General features: G+C 46.4%; 1 protein-coding gene across 1 annotated transcript; it reads right to left on the bottom strand.

Annotated features, from left to right (window-relative positions):
* Positions 1-3,939: 3,939 nt before the first annotated feature.
* On the bottom strand, positions 3,940-16,467 carry SEC11C (SEC11 homolog C, signal peptidase complex subunit). Its single transcript, XM_043444345.1, has 6 exons — positions 16,267-16,467; positions 11,941-12,050; positions 8,763-8,912; positions 6,700-6,819; positions 4,738-4,795; positions 3,940-4,136 (listed from the first exon to the last, which is right to left on the bottom strand). Exons 1-6 carry the CDS (start codon positions 16,351-16,353, stop codon positions 4,083-4,085), a joined length of 579 nt encoding a protein of 192 aa, XP_043300280.1. The 5' UTR covers positions 16,354-16,467; the 3' UTR covers positions 3,940-4,082.
* Positions 16,468-18,736: the final 2,269 nt, after the last annotated feature.

Here is an 18,736-nt window from a genome sequence, read left to right as displayed (position 1 = left end):
CCACATTTTTCCCACCAGAACTTTTAATAAGTACAAAATACATTGACTTGCATTTCATCTCCCTTCATTTTTCTTCATTTGCATGTATCAACCAGAAGCAGGCAGCAGGAAAATTCAAATGTTTGGACCATTTACAGACTGGATAATCAGCTCTTAAATGTGCAACCTACTTGCTTTTCACAGAATTTTTAAGTGGTGATGGAGCCGGTGTTTCTGGGGGAAAATAATATAAGGAAATTAGAAGTGTAATATAGTGATCTATTATTGTCAGAGAATTCTGAACCAGCCAATCGGAACCTAGCGCACTTTTGCAAATTCCAAGGGACAAAGGCAAACAGCTTTCACGTGGACTTTAAATAGGATTTTGCAATCTACAATTTATCGCAGTGCTCTGGCTTTTAATACTTTTTTTTATTAATGTTCCATTTTTCTCCTGGTGCAGGAACTTCACTCATCATTCTTAATGTTTCTGCATTACTTGGAACTGTCGGTAGTCATTTCCTTGTGGTTAGAGGCACAAATAGCTTCAGCCTTCCTCAGAGGGTGGCCAGGTCCTACCTCACCCCTCTGCTGGGGAAAGGGCCGAGTAAGGAACCGCTGGGGAGACGGCGAGAGGCTGAGCGCCCAGCAGCAGCTAAGAGTGGCAGGGTTTGGGGAAGAAATGAGCTCCCAGCAACCCTTCCGGTGGCAACTATCACCAAGATGTTTGCAGCGTGGGGCCCTGCTGAATGTTTCTGGTTAAATGACTCCAGTGCCTTCAGATGCTGCTGCTTTGGGAATATTGTGCAGAATATTCAAGCAATTAATTTTTATTCACGTTTACCCAACGACTGTATTTATTGAGCACCCACTCTCGACTGGAGACTTTTATGTTCACGACTTCCTATGATCTCTCCTGGAGACTGTAAGGAAACGGGCGGGGTCGGAACTGGCACGTGGAGAGATGGGGTGAGGAGCAGGGGCAGATGATGAGAGCTATGATTCCTGTAAAGTCAGGTCAGCGTGAGCGTGGCCCTAAAGGGGCAGTCACAGAGGGCATGCGTGGGTGGGCTTGCTTTCCTTCTGTGTTACCTTGAGGTCAAGGCTGATTTTCAGTGGACGAGGTCACAGCTCTGTCACCTTCCAGGAGAGGAAACACCTCACACAGGCTCTAGAGGAGCCTCAAGCCCGCAAACCTGAGCCAAATCATTCTTGCCTCATTCTCCCCCGAAGGAGGATCCCAGGCACCCCCCTCATTCCTACTCTCCCAACCTATGAAGCCATCTAACCCAGCTGGTCCAAATGTAAACCCCCAAACTTCAAGCAAGGGATGGAGGGAAGCAGCAGCCTAAGGCCAAGCAGGCCCACCGCCTGGCAGCATCAGCAGCTCCGAGGAGCTTATTAGAGAGAGAAGTTCAGAGCCCACCGCGGTCTTGTGTGTCAGAATCTGCATTCTAACAAGGTCCCCGAGTGAGTCCTGTGCAGAGTCAGGGTCTGAGAAGCACTGACCCGGGGCACCTCTCTGAGTAGGGAGGGCTTCTCCACTGGCTCAGCCGGAAGGAATCTGCCTGCCATGCAGGAGACGCGGCTTCAGCCTCTGGGTCGAGCAGATCCCCTGGAGGTGGAAATGGCAACCCACCCCAGCACTCTTGTCTGGAGAATCCCATGGACAGAGAAGCCTGGTGGGCTACATTCCACGGGGCTGCCAAGAGTCAGACACGACTGAGCAACTGAGCACACACAATACAATCGCCTCAAAAAGGCCAAACGAGATCAGGCTTTCCAATGAGCCACAACATTCGAGTCTCAGTCTTTGTGAAGTTTATTTCAGAACATCACCATGTTCAGGATTGCCAAAAAGCTTAGCCAATTAAGGAGCTTTTTATTTTTAAAAATATTTATTTGGCTGCACCGGGTCTTAGTTGCAGCACGTGGGATCTAATTCCCTGACCAGGGATTGAGCTGGGAGCGTGGAGTCTTAGCCACTGGACCACCAGGGAAGTTCCTGAAGAGCTTCTTAAAGTTTATATTAACCAACTATAAAAAAATAAATTAATTAAAAAATAAAATAAAAAAGTTTATATTAACCAACTATAGAAACTGGAAGATGCTAAAGTAATAAAGTTTTGACCCAACATTTAAAAATTCTACTTTTAGTTCGGGGGGAAAATAAATCTATTTTTCTTTAAAAACCAAATTTATTAAAAGGGCACAAGACAAAAATGTTTTTAGGAAGTATCCTGTAAATTTTTTTTTCTTTCACTTTGCCGATGTCAACTGGAAGAGCCCATTGTTGTTGCAATAACCTATTTCAGCAGAGATAAAAGATTAAAGGGCAGGCTGCCCCCGCCCCCAACCCCCGACAGATCACTCCTGCTGGTCGTCACCAACTCAGAGCTCAGTCAAGGCACAGGTTACACCAAAGAGGAAAACACAGGTGACCGTGGGTGACGTTTACTGAATGCAAACGGATACTCGGGTAGCATCAGGCTAAGGAGGCATCTACCGATTTCTGGGGACACGCAGGGTGCTGAGGCAGGGTGTGTGCAAGCCCACAGGTGCTTAAGTGACCTGGTGCGGGTGGGGGGTTAATCGCTGTCGTGTCCGACTCTTGGAACCCCATGGACTGTTGCCTGCCAGGCTCCTCTGTCCATGCAACGTCCAGGCAAGAATACTGAAGCGGGTTGCCATTTCCATGTCCATAAAGTGACCTGTAGGGATTCCAAATCCTTAGATCCCAACTGGACAAACCTAAAAGAATGAGGCAGATTTGTAAACGCTGACCACATAGGATGTCAACATCAGATCGTTCGGCAAAAAGGGAATATTTTGGCAAAACTGAAGAGTGCCTGGAAACCCCACTGGCGTCCTCGTCCCTTCCAGTCCCCTGACGCTTGGCAGTGTGGCCCAGGCACCAGCAACGCCCGTGTGCCCTGGGAGTGCTGTCTCAGGCCCCCTCCCCGCGGACCTCCCGAATCAGAATCCTTGTCTACCAGGGGCCAGGGCTCTGCACTTGTGGGACGGCTCTTCCCCAAGACGTCTGTGCCTCACTGCCTCGCAGTTCTTTAAACTCTGCTCACCGTCCCCCGCTCGGAGGTCTTCCCTGACCGTGTGGAAATCACCATCTACCCACACCTCCGCTTCACCTTCCCACAGAAGCTGGCCCTCCTGAAGTCAGTTCATCACCTGTTCCTCCTGCTGGGGGACTGTAACCTTCTTCCAAGCTGGGACTGAGCAGCCCCAGGACCTAAGGCGGCAGCCGGGATATTAGGGTCTGATCAATACTTTAATGAAGGACTATTTTACATGCAGGACTAAACTATAGCCCTGGGAAACGGAAAAGGGAGGGAGGCTGAAGGGAAGAGGGACCAGCCCTTCCACCCTCTGTGCTTTCTGCAGCTTATCAGAGGAGCACACATTGCTACAACTCTCATTAAACAATCCATCCAATGACCTCAAGACACACCAGCCACAAGGACAAAGCAGACCACACTTCTCCTTCCAGAAAGATTCACAGGCTTTATTCATTTATCAGACTGCACTTCTATAAATAAGAAATCATTTCCTTTTCAGGGCCTGTTTGTTTCCCCAGAAAAAGTAATTGAAGAATTTTATTTTTTTAAAAAATGATTAATTTTTATTGCAGTATAATTGCTTTACAATGCTGTGTGAGCTTCTACTGTAAAACAAAATGAATCAGCTATACACGCACATACATCCCCTCGCTTTTGGGTTTCTCTCCCGCTGAGGACACTACAGTAGGGAATTGTATTTGTAAAACCCAGATGTGACAACTATGCCACGTTTGGACTATGCGCTGTCCTCCCAGCTAGCCAGGCCCAGAGGCGGCCTGCCTGGTTCCTGAAGTGCTGCAGGGCCTCAAGCTTGGCTCAGCCCGATTATCGTGAGCGGCAGAGGGATGGAACACATTCAAATCAGAGGCCACCAGAGAAAGCAATCTTTACTGATGAATCATTTATTCGATCAAGACAAAACGTCTCCACATTGTTTCCTTTTATACAGACAGTGGAACATTTCAAATATATTAACTTTTCTCTTCAACAAAATTTCTTTCAATCTGGTCCCAGGAACTGCTTTGCACTTCAGGATTCACGTTTCAATAACACATATGCACCCATTACAGCCAAAAGAGCATACTGTAAGGAAAACACAGAGGAAAACGTGTAAACACAGGTCTACGGATGCATTTGGTCTGTGGGTGTATTCAGATACAGGCTGGTCAGGGCTGGACCAGGAGAGAATCAAAGGACGACCTCTTCCCCGTGCTGTCTCCAAGTGAGCTGTCAGTAACACCTGACAATTCAAACCGCTCACACACTGAGGGACCGAGGGTCACACGCCCAACACACACATTCCGCTCATTCTTGTGGAGGCTTCCTATTGTGCTTCAAGAGATTTAAAAAAAAATGTATGGATACTATTCTTGTTGAAGTTGGGAAATAAGCATTACTAGGCTTACTGAACTACTTTTTCCCTATGTTTAAAGATGTGCATAATAAAAAGCAAAAAATATATAGGTACCATTTTGGAAAACACCATATAAACATAAAAGGCAGAAGTAGCCACTTTCAGTAATCTAAAATTTACAATTTAAATGATTAATTTGTAGTTAACAGCACATACTCTGCAGAAGAATTAGCCAGCAAAACATTTTAAACAGACTGCATCTCTACAGTTGCACATGTAGAAGCACCAATATTTTTCTTTAAAAATACAGACATACAAATAAATTCCTACCTTAAATTTTGGATAGTCGTTCATTATTATGGTGACCATACCGACATATGGTAAAAACCTAAATTGTGGGATAAACAGCCAGAAATGTAAAAAGTGTTTGTAATATAAGAGTAATACTTAAAAACACTATAAATCAGCATTAGGGCAAAGCCTTCCTTGGGAACACCACTGACTGGGGCCACAAAAACAACACATGCTGCTGTCTCAAAAGGCTTTGTCAGTAACAAGCAGCAGAGCCAACAGCCAGGACAATTTTTTACGAAGGCAAATCAGGAGCTGGAGATGCTAGTTGTCTTCTCTTGCTGCATTCTGCTGTAACAGCATGAAAACAGGTGAGCCCCTTTTACAACGGAGTCGGCAACTTTCACAAAGCGAGTTCTTGATTTTTCTTAGTAGAGAAGTAAGATTCAGACAACCTATATGTAAACTGCTGTGAGAGAGACTTCTGAAAGCATAAGAATAACTGGTTTGTAACTGAAGGAATCCTCATCGTTTTCACTGCGTGTGCTTACTTGCTCAGTTGTGACCGACTCTGCGACCCCATGGACTGTAGCCTGCCAGGCTCCTCTGTCCTCGGGGATTCTCCAGGCCAGAATACTGGAGTGGGTAGCCTCTCCCTTCTCCAGGGGATCTTCCCAACCCAGGGATCGAACCCAGGTCTCCCGCACTGCAGACAGTTTCTTTACCATCTGAGCCGACAGGGAAGCCGCATCATTTTCATTGCACAGCACTTTTCAGATGCAACAAAGAAGTTGGTGGGGCAGTGAATGCAAATGAGGAAAGCATCATTTATACCCAAACATGATTATGATCCCAGAGATAATAAGCCAGCAGAAACCAGCCAATGAATGATGTAGCTGACAAAATTAATGTCAACACAGAATCAGTCTGACCCAAGACTCCATCATGTCACTGATGATAAACAAGGGAACACCTCCTCGGTACCCTCCAGTCTGCTTTAAATGCAACAGCTCCAACCTCTCACTTCTACAAAGCCTCTCACCAGAGTGTCTAAAAACACAGGACTGACCAGCCGCAGGTCTCCCTCACCTTCCTGCAGATATTCAGGAGGAAACGCAATAGAGTGAAAGCGATTAAAACGTGAGCAGAGGGAGAGCAGGGGCAGGAAGAGGCCTCCAACCGCAAGCTGATGAGGAGAGCTGTATCTGAGAAAACGGCCACCCGTGTTCTCCAGCCTCACACAGCCGGTGGGATTTCAATGAAAGGGGACATTTCTAGCAAGGGTTAATCAGAAAAAGGGCCACTGAGAGAGGGGAAGAGTCACCTTTTTTGGTATTTAATAAGAGGAGAGGCTCTGCTGTGTCAGTCAGAAGCAGAACTCATGGCTGGAACAATGATGCAAAGATGGGTATGAAAAAAAAAATGATCACAGAACTTTCCTTAGTAGTGAAAAACCAAGAAACAATCTAAATATCCATCAAAAGAAGACTAGTGAGAAGTTACAATTCTCAGAGGAACGGCATGCAGCTGTTTAAAAGGATATGGGTATAGATTTGGCACAGAAAGTTACTTCCAACTTCCTGCTGGGTGAAAAAAATAAAACTCCTTTACGTAAAATTATATATTATGTATGCACACACACATCTATATAGGCACAAGGAATATCTAGACTATTCACCAGTGTTAAACAGTAGTTATTTCTGAAAGGATTATTTCTAATTATTTAAAATTTATAAATAACCAAACTCCAGGTGAGGATTTATTTTCAAAATAGAATTGAATCCATGATATAGATAGAATACTGGCATTCAGCTTTAGATTTCAGGTCCTCGGGCAGTTCTGAGCTTCGTCTACTCCTCACAAGGTAAGGAAGAACTGCTTACAACTCTCCTGACATATCATCTCCGGAATGAACGATTCCATTACCCTCTACACTTGACTTCTTTGTTTCTGATATTTTTCTGGTTTCTGCATATTCTATGGAACTTAAAGAAAACTCACCCTCGGGCGCGCCCGACCACGTCCTTCTTCTCGAGCCAGTTCTGGCCTTCTTTGTACAAGCCTCTATCATCAACTTCATTATTATCTCCTTTAGTCAGAAATTTGATGTCTCCATTGTCTCTGGAAAGCAAAACAAGGTCCTTTCAAAGATAATTTTCAGTGCAGCATTGTTAGGAAACTGTCAGTGTAGCCTACACTTTACAGGCAAGGGTGGGCATTGGGAAAAGCAGTCAAACGTGACTTGATCTTTTTCGCCTTAAGATGCCTGCTGGCAGACAACCATTCAACTCAAGCACAGATCTAATGACAATTTTGTAGACTTAAATTCAAAAACACGGATGTTCCCCTGTTGACCAAAAAGCATGGCATAGCGCAGGGTACCAGGAAGGCCATGACTAGCTCTAGCGTCGATTTCTGTCCATTCTCTGTCCTCATGGACCAACAGGTTAACACGGATTATATTCCTCTTGACTCTAGGCGTGAACTGAGTACCAGATTACACAGACCTGAACATAAGGTAATTCAAACACAAGTGTTCTCTTAGCTCTTCTCAGACTTTCTTTCCCTTACCAAACGTGGGATGTGTGAATGCCTTATTTCTTTCACCACTGAGCCAAGTGGCATATCATCCAGTTTGCAAACAAACAGGAATTATGAACGCCATGAAACTGCTGTGTTACAGACAGGTAGGAACTGTTTTAAACATTGTAAACTGGGGCTTACACAGCCCTGACACCAGAAACACAATACTACAGCCTTATAGAACTATTAAGAGGGTCTATTTTTCAATAAGACAAATGACAAAATGTGTTAAATAATTTGATAAAATATTAAAAGCCCACAAAGATTTGAAACTGTACCAAAGGGAGCTAGCTGACTTGCAGCCATGGTTATACAAGAAATTAAGAGGGAAAAAATCTGGGCTGTCACTCACAATTCATGTAAGTTACAGAAAAATATCATTATTTCCCAGTTTTGAGCAACTTCTCATCTTTGGATATTGTTTTAAAATCAGGTACGAGTTCTGTCACAATCATGACAGAGCGTATTTCTTCATCTGTAAGTTATCAAGCACTATGAACAAGGTAATGCTAGTTGTAGTCCCAGTGTATTAACACAAACTGAAACAGGGTCATGCTAACGTTTAGAGTCAAATAAAGTGGATATTTTAAGTATCAAACATCTTTGGGGAACACCTGGAAATACTGAATGGAATGAGAATCTCTTATCAGAAATAGATTCACACACACACACACACACACACACACACACACGCAATAACGGAGCAATGCTCCATTATTTAAAAAATACAAATACACATACCTAATTTTAATTCTACAACTCATGCAAGTAAAAGGCTGAACTAAGATGCATAAAGGTAAATGAATAACCAAATAAATAAAACGTACTATTTTCACTAATCACTTGACTGTACTCTCTCAGGGAAACAATATATTTGAGCTAGAAACAATTGCTTCTGGTCCCCAAGTAGTGTGTTACTAAGTCATCACTGACATTTAAGGGAAAGGCAAAGCTGTTTGTGGGGGGGTGGGGGTGGGATTAATGCTGGATATGCAGCAATCAAATCATGGGATGGGCTGGGGAAAGGAATTTTTATTCATCCAAAGCTAATATTACTGCTGAGAATGCCAGCTGGTCCATAGTGAGAAAGAGAAACAGGTAGCTTTCTGCATTTCAGGAGATAATTCTCTCACCAAAATGATCCTCAGTTACCATGAGATTTGATTTTCTTTTGAGACTCCTTCAAATAATTAATTAATGTTATGCAAGAATACATCCCACCTTACCTTGTACAGCAAGTCTGTCAAGTGCTTTAGTAAACATCATTTCATCCTCACACTCACCCTGGGGGTTACTGTGGGTAAAGTACTGACATTCACATCTCACCGCCTGAGTTAAGTCGCAGGTCCAAAGTCACCCCAATCACTAAATGGCAAACCTAGGAACGTAATCCAGTGTTTTTGCTACTTTCTAATCAACCATTAAAGCTGTCCACAGTCTTGTCTACAAAATAAAATCAGAGAGAAGTAAAGGCTCTTTACTTTTCGTGAACTTTGATTACTCTGTGAACTATTGGGATGTCTCGTCCTTCGACTTTGAAAACAACAATTTCTCCAGCTCTAATGGGGTCTTCCCGGAAATTCGTTAGGAACAGAAGGTCGCCCCTGTGAAAGGCTGGCTCCATGCTGCCGCTGGAAAGAAGCACAAAGTCACGTCAGAAGTGCCTTGGGCTCACCAGGCAAATGTTTCAAATCACAAAGGATATTAACAAACATACCACTTGGAATGTCAGCTTTTGTCAACCGTCAAGCAGATCTATGAGCAATAAAACAAGCTACAGAGATTCCCATCTGCCTGCTCAAGGGGACAACGATGAGAAAGGGAGTGATTTCTTCTTGGATTTGAGCATGGAAAGGCACTAGTGGCTGCTCGATGATTTGTATTAGGTGGAAAAAGAACCAAGAATAAGCTGGACTCCTTGAAGTAAAAATCCATTTTTAGCCTTATAAGGGTTTTACATCTATCAATACAAATACTATTTTTCATTCAGAACTACAGACTCTGAAAGCTGGTTAATACTCTAGGGTAATTCTTGCATTCTGTCGTGTGTACGTAATTTAGTGGAAGCTGAAATCATCGAAACAGAATTCATTTCGTATGTGCTCCTGATTTGTTTTAATCCATGAGAAAATAAATAAGACCTAAATACAGGGGTCTGACAACCAACGATGAGTTAGTTTGTCGAGGGCAGGAAGGGGGAGAAGGGACCTGTCTAATGAAGAGATGGGGAGCTTTACAGGAAGATGTGGGTTCACAAAAGGAGCCATTCCAGATGCCGGTCCTCCCGTCCCACCAGGGCTGCTGACCTTCAACTTGTCAGCACACGAGGAAGGGAGCCAGGGGGCAAGTAGCCGAGCCTGGCCTGCGACTACTGAGAGGTTTATTTTATTGCCTTGCTGTGAGGCTTGTGGGGTTTTAGTTCCCTGATCAGGGACTGAACCTGTGCCCTTGGCAATGAAAGCTTGAAGTCCTAACCACTGAACCTCCAGGGAATTGCCAAGAGGTTTATTTTTAAGTGAAACCTTTGCCACTAAGTCTGGTAATAGATTCAGCAATCAAAAATAGAAAACGTGAATTTAAAAGGTAGAAACAGCTAGAAATATAAATGACTAAGAGGAAAAGAAAGAGAAGATATCTAAGTAAAAACAAATTTGTTCTTCCCCCAGCACAGAACACTTGATGGGCATGAGTTTGAGCAAGCTCCAGGAGTTAGTGCTGGGGAGGCCTGGCGTGCTGCAGTCCATGGGGTTGCAGAGAGTCGGACATGACTGAGCGATTGAGCTGACAGCCTAACTGACAACACAGAAAGTTATTTGTTCCCCCAACACAGAAATTCATTTTGTCATCTTCTGAAAATACAACATAATTGCTTCAGGGGTTCATTTTCTTTTAAAGAATGACAGTTAAAATGCTTAGGATAATTTCTTAATCTACCGCTTCATCTTTACTTCAACAAAATTCCGGAAGACATGCAGAGGGAAGAGAACCATCTCAGTCTGTGATAACAAGGACCTTGTTTTGTTTGTTTAAAAACAACTCCCTGAACAAGTCTTAGAGGTAGGAAGTGCGCACTGCAGATTGGCATAGAGTCATTATCATGCCCCATTAGGACAGCAGTTCTCTGAAATGTTTAAATTACATTTGAACAACTAATAACAACTTACACTTGCCTTCCTTAACAGGCCAGGGAGTTCCCCAAGGTCACACATCCCTTGTGATGTCAACAGCTTATGCTGACCAATCAAACTGCTTTAGAATTGTAAAGTGAAAGTGAAGTCACTCAGTCGTGTCCGACTCTTTGCGCGACCCCATGGACTAATGTAGCCCACCAGGCTCCTCCGTCCATGGGATTCTCCAGGCAAGAATACTGGAGTGGGTTGCCATTTCCTTCTCCAGGGGATCTTCCCAACCCAGTGATCGAACCCAGGTCTCCTGCATTGCAGGCAGACGCTTTAACCTCTGAGCCACCAGGAATCTAGAATTGTAAAGGATGCTTTAAAAGAAGAAAAAGTCCCCACGTGCTGCAACTCCATAATAATCTCTGCGTGCAGGTGTGCCTGTGGATTGAAGAAGAGCCCGAGCACCTCGGATGGAGTTCTGGCTCTGCAGAAGTAACTGTGAGATGGAAGCAACGTGGCCTCACTAGACCTCAGCTACCTTATTTGTTGAATGACAAGGGCCCATCTGAATTTGAGGGGTTTAATTTCTTCTATTTTTTTCCCCAAAAGCCTTAAAATCCTTCTTTCAAGGGAAATCTTACCAGGTAAAGTATAATCACATAAAATGGGTAAAAGCAGAGCTGTCACAACTGAAGCCAGGCTCAGGGGCCCCTGAGCCTGGCCCCCTTCTCTCTCCTAACTCATCACCTGGCCCTTCAGAGCCCCCTTAGCTCTGTGTGTGAGTTACGCCATCCTCGGGCTCCTGAGTTTATGAAAACGCTGTATCTCTAGAAGTGGGTCCCTTGGCCAGTCACGAAGGGTGGCCCGGTGAAGCCAGGGCCGGAGCTGCCCCCATCACGTGGCTGCAGGGCCCAGAGGAGGGACAGGGAGCCAGGAGCCCTGCTGCTTCTCCTGCCCTGGTCGGCTCTGACCTTGCCCACAGCACTGCCACAGCCTGCCTCTCCCCCTGGAGAGCAAAGGGGCTCCATGCCCACCTCAGGGAGACTCAACTATCTAAGGCATATTAGCATCTTCAAGCACTTAAAAGTGAAGGAGGTAATTGCTCAGCCATGTCTGACTCTTCACAAGTCCATGGGCTGTAGCCCGCCAGCCTCCTCTGTCCATGGAATTCTCCAGGCTAGAATACTGGAGTGGGTTTGCCATTCCTTTCTCCTAGCGGTCTTTCCAACCCAGGGATCGAGCTTGGGTCTCCTGCATTGCAGGCAGATTCTTTACCCTCTGAGCCACCAGGGAAGCACAAAACATTAAAAGATGGAAGCAAAGCATATTACCCTGGAGCATGAGATCAACATGATGAAATGCCTCAAATGTCTATTGAAAAAGAAGATTTTTCAACAAAAGCCAGAAAAAAAAATGAAACCTTTTCAAAACAAGTATCAACAAAGAACACTCTAAAGCTTATCCAACTAAGACACTGAGTTTGGGGTGTCCACACAGCTCCTGGGTACCCGACAGTAGCTGGATGGCCAGCAGGACCCACCTCAGCACCACCACGATGGGGCTCTCACTGCCGGTGAGGACAATCAGGCCTTTCCAGATCATGAGCGCAGAGGACACGATCATGGCGAAGTTTAAGACCTGGTAGTAGAGCTGGAAGAAAACAGGGCAAACCAGAAGTGAGGACCATGGCAGAACATCCATTCGCTCCAGTTCGGAGATGTGCTTGTTTTTTTTTTTAAAAAAAAAGCTTTAGGACTTTTTTTTTTTTTTTGGCCAAAAGTGACTTTAGGAATTGAAACTCGTACACACAAACTACAAGATTAGGTAGAATTTCAATTTTTGACCATGGAAAGTGAAAGTGTTAGCCGCATCTGACTCTTTGTGACCCCATGGACTGTAGCCCGCCAGGCTTCCCTGTCCATGGAGTTCTCCAGGTAAGAATACTGGAGTGGGTTGCCAGGCTCTTCTCCAGGGCATCTTCCTGACCCAGGGGTCGAACCCGGGTCTCCTGGACTGCAGGCAGGTTCTTTACCATCTGAGCCACCAGGGAAGCCCCTCTGACCATGGAATGCCCACACATCTTTTCTCCTTCAACGAAAGAAAAGGAGAGGGAGGGAGCCAGAGTAACCTGTGGGACCTGCTTTGTTAATGCCTGGGTACAACTTTCCTTACCTCTTCAGAATCCCCCAGAGCCTTCAACCCTGAGGGGCCCCACCTCTCAAGTGCTAGGGCTCTGCCTTCCACCTCAGCACAGAGGGCAGAGGTCTCACCCGAGAGCCTGGTCCACGTGGCGTGCTTCACCAGGGCCCCAAATGAGGGTGCAAAGTCCTAGTCCTACAGCACTCTGTTCTACACAAGGTCATTCTGCCTTGGGAATTACAATGTAAAATTCAACAGAAACTGTAAATGCCTATTTATAGAGTTTTCGCAAATATTCTAAATGATGAGCATCAAATATTCCCTTAAGAACATGGGGAGTGGGGGGAGGTGAGAGGGCGGTTCAGGAGGGGACCTCTGTATACTGATGGCTGATGCATACTGATGTACAGCAGAAACTAATACAATATGGCAAAGCGATTATCCTTCAATTAAAAGTCAGTAAGTTAAAAAAAAAAGAACACAGTGGGAAGGCCACCCAAGTCAGCTCCTGGCTCTAACTAGATGCCCTCACTCCAGCTGAGACCAGGAGGCCCAGGTCCACAGCACTGCACATCCCCACCGACCTCCAGGACGGCTCCTGACTGGGGCCTGCCGAACAAAGAAAGAATTTTAATGGTAGGACCAAACACGCAAAGTCACACTGAGTGAAAAACACAGGCTGAAGTAGGATCTCCACAAACCACAGAACAGTTTCTAAAGCAAACACAAGGAGATCCTCTGAGATGCTGAGACAGGCTATCTTAGCATGGTGGAATCATGAGCGATTGAATTGTCTTTTTTAAGCTACTTTACTCTCGATTCTTTAAAATTCTTATCATGAGTGAATATTAATTCAAAATCTGAGAGAGATGGGAAGTATTTAAAGGAAGGGCAATTTGACATTAAAGTACACTAAAATAATTATTGTATTATTTATTAGTGCATTAAAATAATCATTTTGAAGACTGTGACAAAACATGAAGACATATTCTGATACGACAGGGAAGAAGGAAAAGCAAAGTCTCTTGCTAAAATTGCAACTGTGTGAAAGTATGTACTTTGAGGTAATTGTGAAGGTTACAAAAGTGGGGACAAAAGATGAATTAAAATAACTAAAATATTTTGATGTAGTCAGTGAAAACAGGAAAATAAAATTAAAGTTACATACCATTTTTTAAAACTCCTTGGCAAAAGTGTCAATAGCAAATTATGAAACTAAATTCCCAGGTGAACAAAAAAGGAAACTGCAGTGCTGAGTGGATATTAAGTGTTGGGCTATAAGATATTAAACTGTTGCTTCTAAAGTAAAATCAACTTTTTGAGTCACATCAGTCTAAAGCAGAAGTTATTCACTGGAGTTCACATTCAAAAACTTGGCCACCTGCTCCGCTTGACTTACCTGGTTTAATAAACAACTGTTGTTTCATTATGAATTGCTGTTCTGATTAGGAAAGGCCCAAGTCATGGTTTTCTACAGAGATGTCCAATTTTATACGGGTTTTCAAACCACTGGGCTCCACTCTAATCAAACAAATTATACGATCTTGCCACTTACCTAATAAAGACTATGTACTAAGAATATATTTTCCAGTATGATTGTCTATGCTTGAAAAATTCATTGAGGGGAAGTAAAACCAATTCTTCAAAAAAAAAAATTTCCTTTGAGCAAGACATCTATTTGCTAAAGATAGTCAATTATGTAGAAGTCTAACAAACTAACTAATCTAATCAAGTTAATTTCAAAACCACAGACCACCCTTCTAACAACCCAGCTTTAAGTGATCTACTATCTAAGTCTAGGATTGAAACCCTGGCATCTAGAAACAGTCATTTTGATGGAACTGACAAGCTGATTGGAAATACACACCCCACATTACACTGGTGCCTTTTCTTGTTCATCTTTGCCTACCAATTCTGTATGTTTGGCACTTAATCACCCCAGCAGAGTTTAGAAGCAAGCCCACACTCAGTCTTTGGCAAGCAAAGATGAAATAACCAACGTCTCAGCGTTTTAAACAAACATTTCAGACCAGATATTGTGACTGGCAGGGCAGCAGAAATGCCAGTGGCTGTTTTTCTTCCTCTCTTCCTCACTGCAGAAACAAAGAGTCCTTGTTTTTGCATGTGGCTCTTTCCTTAATTAACAGTAAGCAAGGGCAGCAGAAAAAGGAGGTCCTTCGACGACTAGTGGAGCGAGCATGCCTGAAAAGGTGTCATAGGATGCTATTCAGGAGGGAAAAAGAAAAAAGACAAAACTAAAAGGAAAAAAAAGTACAAGGAGGTATCAAATTTGAGCTTCTGAATTTTAATTAGAACATTAGCAAATGTAGGCAACTGAAACAGCTACTAATGGGGCTTATCACTGAGAGTGGGGATACACAGAACTTTTCAAAGGCAAACCGACTTAGGGTTTGACACACTCCTCAGAAGACCTTCACTGACAGTGTGCAGTTGGTAATTGGTACCAGTTTTAGAGACATTTTAAAGACCTACCCAATTAAGTTTAGATTTTTAATTAAGTCTCTGCTTGGGGTCCGGGTTGGTGGGGAGGTGAGCTGGCTTCCCTAGTGGCTCAGGGGTAAAGAATCCACCTGCCAATGTAGGAGATGCAGGTTCGATCCCTGGGTCGGGAAGATTCCCTGGAGAAGAAATTGGCAACCCACTGCAGTATTCTTGCTGGGGCAGTTCCATGGAGCCTGGCGGGCGGCAGCCCATGGGGTCCCAAAGAGCCGGACATGACTGAGCGACTCAACAACAACTGCTTCCTGGAGGATTTTCTTGCAACAGCATCAACGCTCAGGGCATTAGCTGTTGGCTTTTCAAGCTAGTGATAATCTCTTGCCTCAATCCATCTTCATCACACAAGCTTCCAGGAGCTCATCTGACACGCACCCCTAGAGACAACCAGGTTTCTCAACCCCGTTCACCAGATGCAAGTCCCCGAACCCCCCAACACTACTGCACTCGTCTGAAATTCTATTTGGAAGAAAGAAAGAGAGCGGGGTACGGAGGCTGGCTAAGGGGAGGGCAACAGGAAGTCTTCCTCGGAGGTCCTCTCAGGAGGGGTGAGAGATGAAGCCCAGGTGCCCTAAGACCCCGCAGCGAGCCGTCTCCGAGCTTCAAGGCGCTGCCAGAGCAGGGAGTCTGAGAAGGAGGCTAGGGAGGGCCCCTGGAAGCCCTTCCGGAACACCGGTTCGGTCCACAGTGACGGAGAAGGTCCGGCGCGCTCTCCCGCACGAGGCGCCTCATTTGGTCCTGAGTCCCCGGGAAGGGAAGATGCTGCGCTGCGGGGGCAATCAGGGGACAGCTCCCCTCTCTCGGAAGCTCTCCCCCCACGCCTGCCGCTTCCACCCGCGGGCAGCCTACCTCACGCCCGGCCTCGAGAGCCCCGCAGAGACGCCCGGCCCCGGGGCCACCGGGCGGCCCCTCGGGGTCCCTCGCGGGAGAGCCAGCTCTCCCCGCCCCGCTTCCTCAACCACACCTGACGCCCACAGGACGGGGTTCCCTTCCCTCCCCTCCCGGCCCCCCGCTCCTCTAACCGCGCCCCCGTCAGGGCGAGACCGCGCAGGACGGGGTCCCCTTCGCTCCCCTCCCGGCTACCCCCCGCTCCGCTAACCGCGCCCCCGTCAGGGCAAGAGCGCGCCCACCCGCGGCTCTGTGAGGATTCGAACCCTGGGCCTCCGGGACCCCGGCTCCGCGGCGCGACAGCCACGCGGGCCGCTCTCACCTGGCGCTTGTTCATCTTCCTCAGGTCCCCGAAGATGTCCAAGCCGGACGCGGGGAGATGCGCCCCCACGGTGCTGGCGCGCACCATGCTGGTGTCTCCGGTGGGGTCGGGGGGGCACACCTAGGCAGCCGGCCGGCTCCAGGAGTCGCTGACAGCTGCGGAGCGCCGGCCCGGCCCCGCCCACCGGCCTCGCCGGCCCCCCGAGCGGAGGTGCCCTCGGGCATCTGGGAGTTGTAGTCCGACGAGTCTCGGCCGCCGATACAGCCAGAGGGAGCCAGCAGGAAGAGAACTACCACTCCCAGAGTTCCGCGCGGCGAGCGCCGCGTCGGGGGTCGACCCGGGGCTCCGCGGGTGGGGGGCGAGCGGTCTCAGAGGCCTCGTCCGCCCCTTGCGAGGGAACTGCGGGGGGAGTTTGCGTGTCGCTCGGGCAGCTTGGGGTCGGGACTGCTTAAGAGCAACCGAGTTCCCCAAGACTCTGCTCAGGCGCCAGGCGGACACCTAAAGCCTGGGCATTCACCGAGCCGTGTATGTAGGCCATTGGATGACAGCGACCACGGAAGGCGGGGCTTTCACCGCGCGGCGTGCAGGACGGGGGCCGGGCCTGGGAGAGGCGGGCCTTTTGAAGCTCCCAGTCGCGCGTTCTGCAGGACTTGTTCTGTTGAGTTTAGTCGCTCAGTTGTGTCCGACTCTTTGCGACCCTATGGACTGCAGCACGCCAGGCCTCCCTGTCCATCACCAACTCCCAGAGTTTACCCAAAGTCATGTCCATTAAGTCGGTGATGCCATCTAACCATTTCATCCTCTGTCACCCCCTTCTCCTCCCACCTTCAATCTTTCGCAGCATCAGGGTCTTTTCAAATGAGTCAGTTCTTCGCATCAGGTGGCCAAAGTATTGGAGCTTCAGCATCCGTCCTTGCAATGAATATTCAGGACTGATTTCCTTTAGGATGGACTGGTTGGATCTCCTTGCAGTCCAGGGGACTCTGAAGAGTCTTCTCCAACACCACAGTTCAAAAGCATCAATTCTTTGGCGTTCAGCTTTCTTTGTAGTCCAACTCTTAGGGACTAATGTAAACTTAATCAGGTGGTGACTCCAACTGTAGCGGCTATTCCAGATCTTTACCTGAGCAAATCAACAGAGCCCCTGGCACTTGGCACGTAGCTATTGACCGAAATAAGTCTTTTTTCCGTACCAATTTGTAAGGACCACCAGAAGCAATTTGCTTTTAGGTGGAAAAGCCATCAGTATACCCTCACAGTCTTGCCTTGGAATTATGTCAGTTTGGGGGCTTCCCTGGAGGCTCACACAGTAAAGAATCTGCCTGCAATGCTGGAGACCTGGATTCAGTCCCCGGGTTGGGAAGATCCCCTGGAGAAGGTAAAGGCTACCCACTCCAGTATTCTTGCCTGGAGAATCCCATGGGCAGAGGAGCCTGGTGGGCTACAGTCCCTGGGGTCAAGAAGAGTCAGACACGACTGAGTGACTCCCCCGTACACACATCCTACTGTCTGCCATAATGTTGTTTCCAGAGATCTTGATCATTAGGACACTCTGAAAAAATATCACATTGTTCCTACATTGATAAAATTATACTGGCTGGAGCTGATGAATATGTAGTAGTAAATGCTTTTTTTTTTTTTTTTGGCCACACCACACAGCTTATGGGAACACAGTTCCCTGACTGGGGATTGAACCTGGGCCCCAGGTCACTGCAGTGAAAGCCCAGAATCCTAACCCCTAGGCCACCAGGGAACTCCCAGGAAATAGCAAGTAGTTTTGATGCTTCAGTCAGAAACGTACAAACTAGAGAGAGTGAGAAAAAAGCAAAAATTTCACTTCTGCCATCTTAGTCACGTTTCTGGAAGTTCAGTAGTCTGGATCGTGTGGAGCGATCCCTTTCAAGGTGAAAGACCAGTTGTGGCACCTCTAAACAACCATCTTGAATAAAGAGAACAACACTGGGAATAAAGAGAACAAGAATAAAGAATAAAGATAACAAGAATGTCTCTTGAATAAAGAGAACAACACTGAAGTACTTTCAGAATTTGGAGGCCACTGTTACACCAGCCCACCTACAAAGTGACCGTAAGCCTGCCAGTTTTAAAGGGAACCATAACAGGGGAAGATTCCGCAGCCAATCCAGATCCAGTGTAAGCTGCTCTACCACTTAGATCATGTGAGCCAACAGATACAATAGTAAGGTGGAATAATAGAACATCAGAGTGTTGACGGCAGATAAGAATGCTTTTGCAAACTCTAGCAAGCACCAAAAGAGCATCACAGAGCAGGTTTTTAGGCTTTCGGAGTTAATGGATGCCCTCCTCTGTAGACGCCTACTCTCCTCTTTTTTCTTTTTGCCATGCCATGTGGCTGGCATGTTCCCCAACCAGAGCTTGAAGCCATGCCTCCACGGTAAAAGTGCCAAGTCCTAACTGATGGACTGCCAGGGATCTCCTATAGATACCCACT

This window comes from Cervus canadensis, chromosome 23 (assembly GCF_019320065.1).
Source record: "Cervus canadensis isolate Bull #8, Minnesota chromosome 23, ASM1932006v1, whole genome shotgun sequence".
Classification (NCBI taxonomy): domain Eukaryota; kingdom Metazoa; phylum Chordata; class Mammalia; order Artiodactyla; family Cervidae; genus Cervus; species Cervus canadensis.
This window is presented reverse-complemented; position numbering and strand designations above follow the sequence as displayed.

Bases quoted from the DNA above. Each gene is read 5' to 3' on its own strand.
- SEC11C (XM_043444345.1), bottom strand. From the start codon at position 16,353: ATGGTGCGCGCCAGCACCGTGGGGGCGCATCTCCCCGCGTCCGGCTTG. The intron at 8,913-11,940 runs GTGGGTCCTGCT...GCTTCTTTCCAG, and splicing joins CCCATCGTGGTGGTGCTGAG to CGGCAGCATGGAGCCAGCCT. The intron at 4,137-4,737 runs GTAGGAATTTAT...TTTTCCTTACAG, and splicing joins ACGACTATCCAAAATTTAAG to TATGCTCTTTTGGCTGTAAT.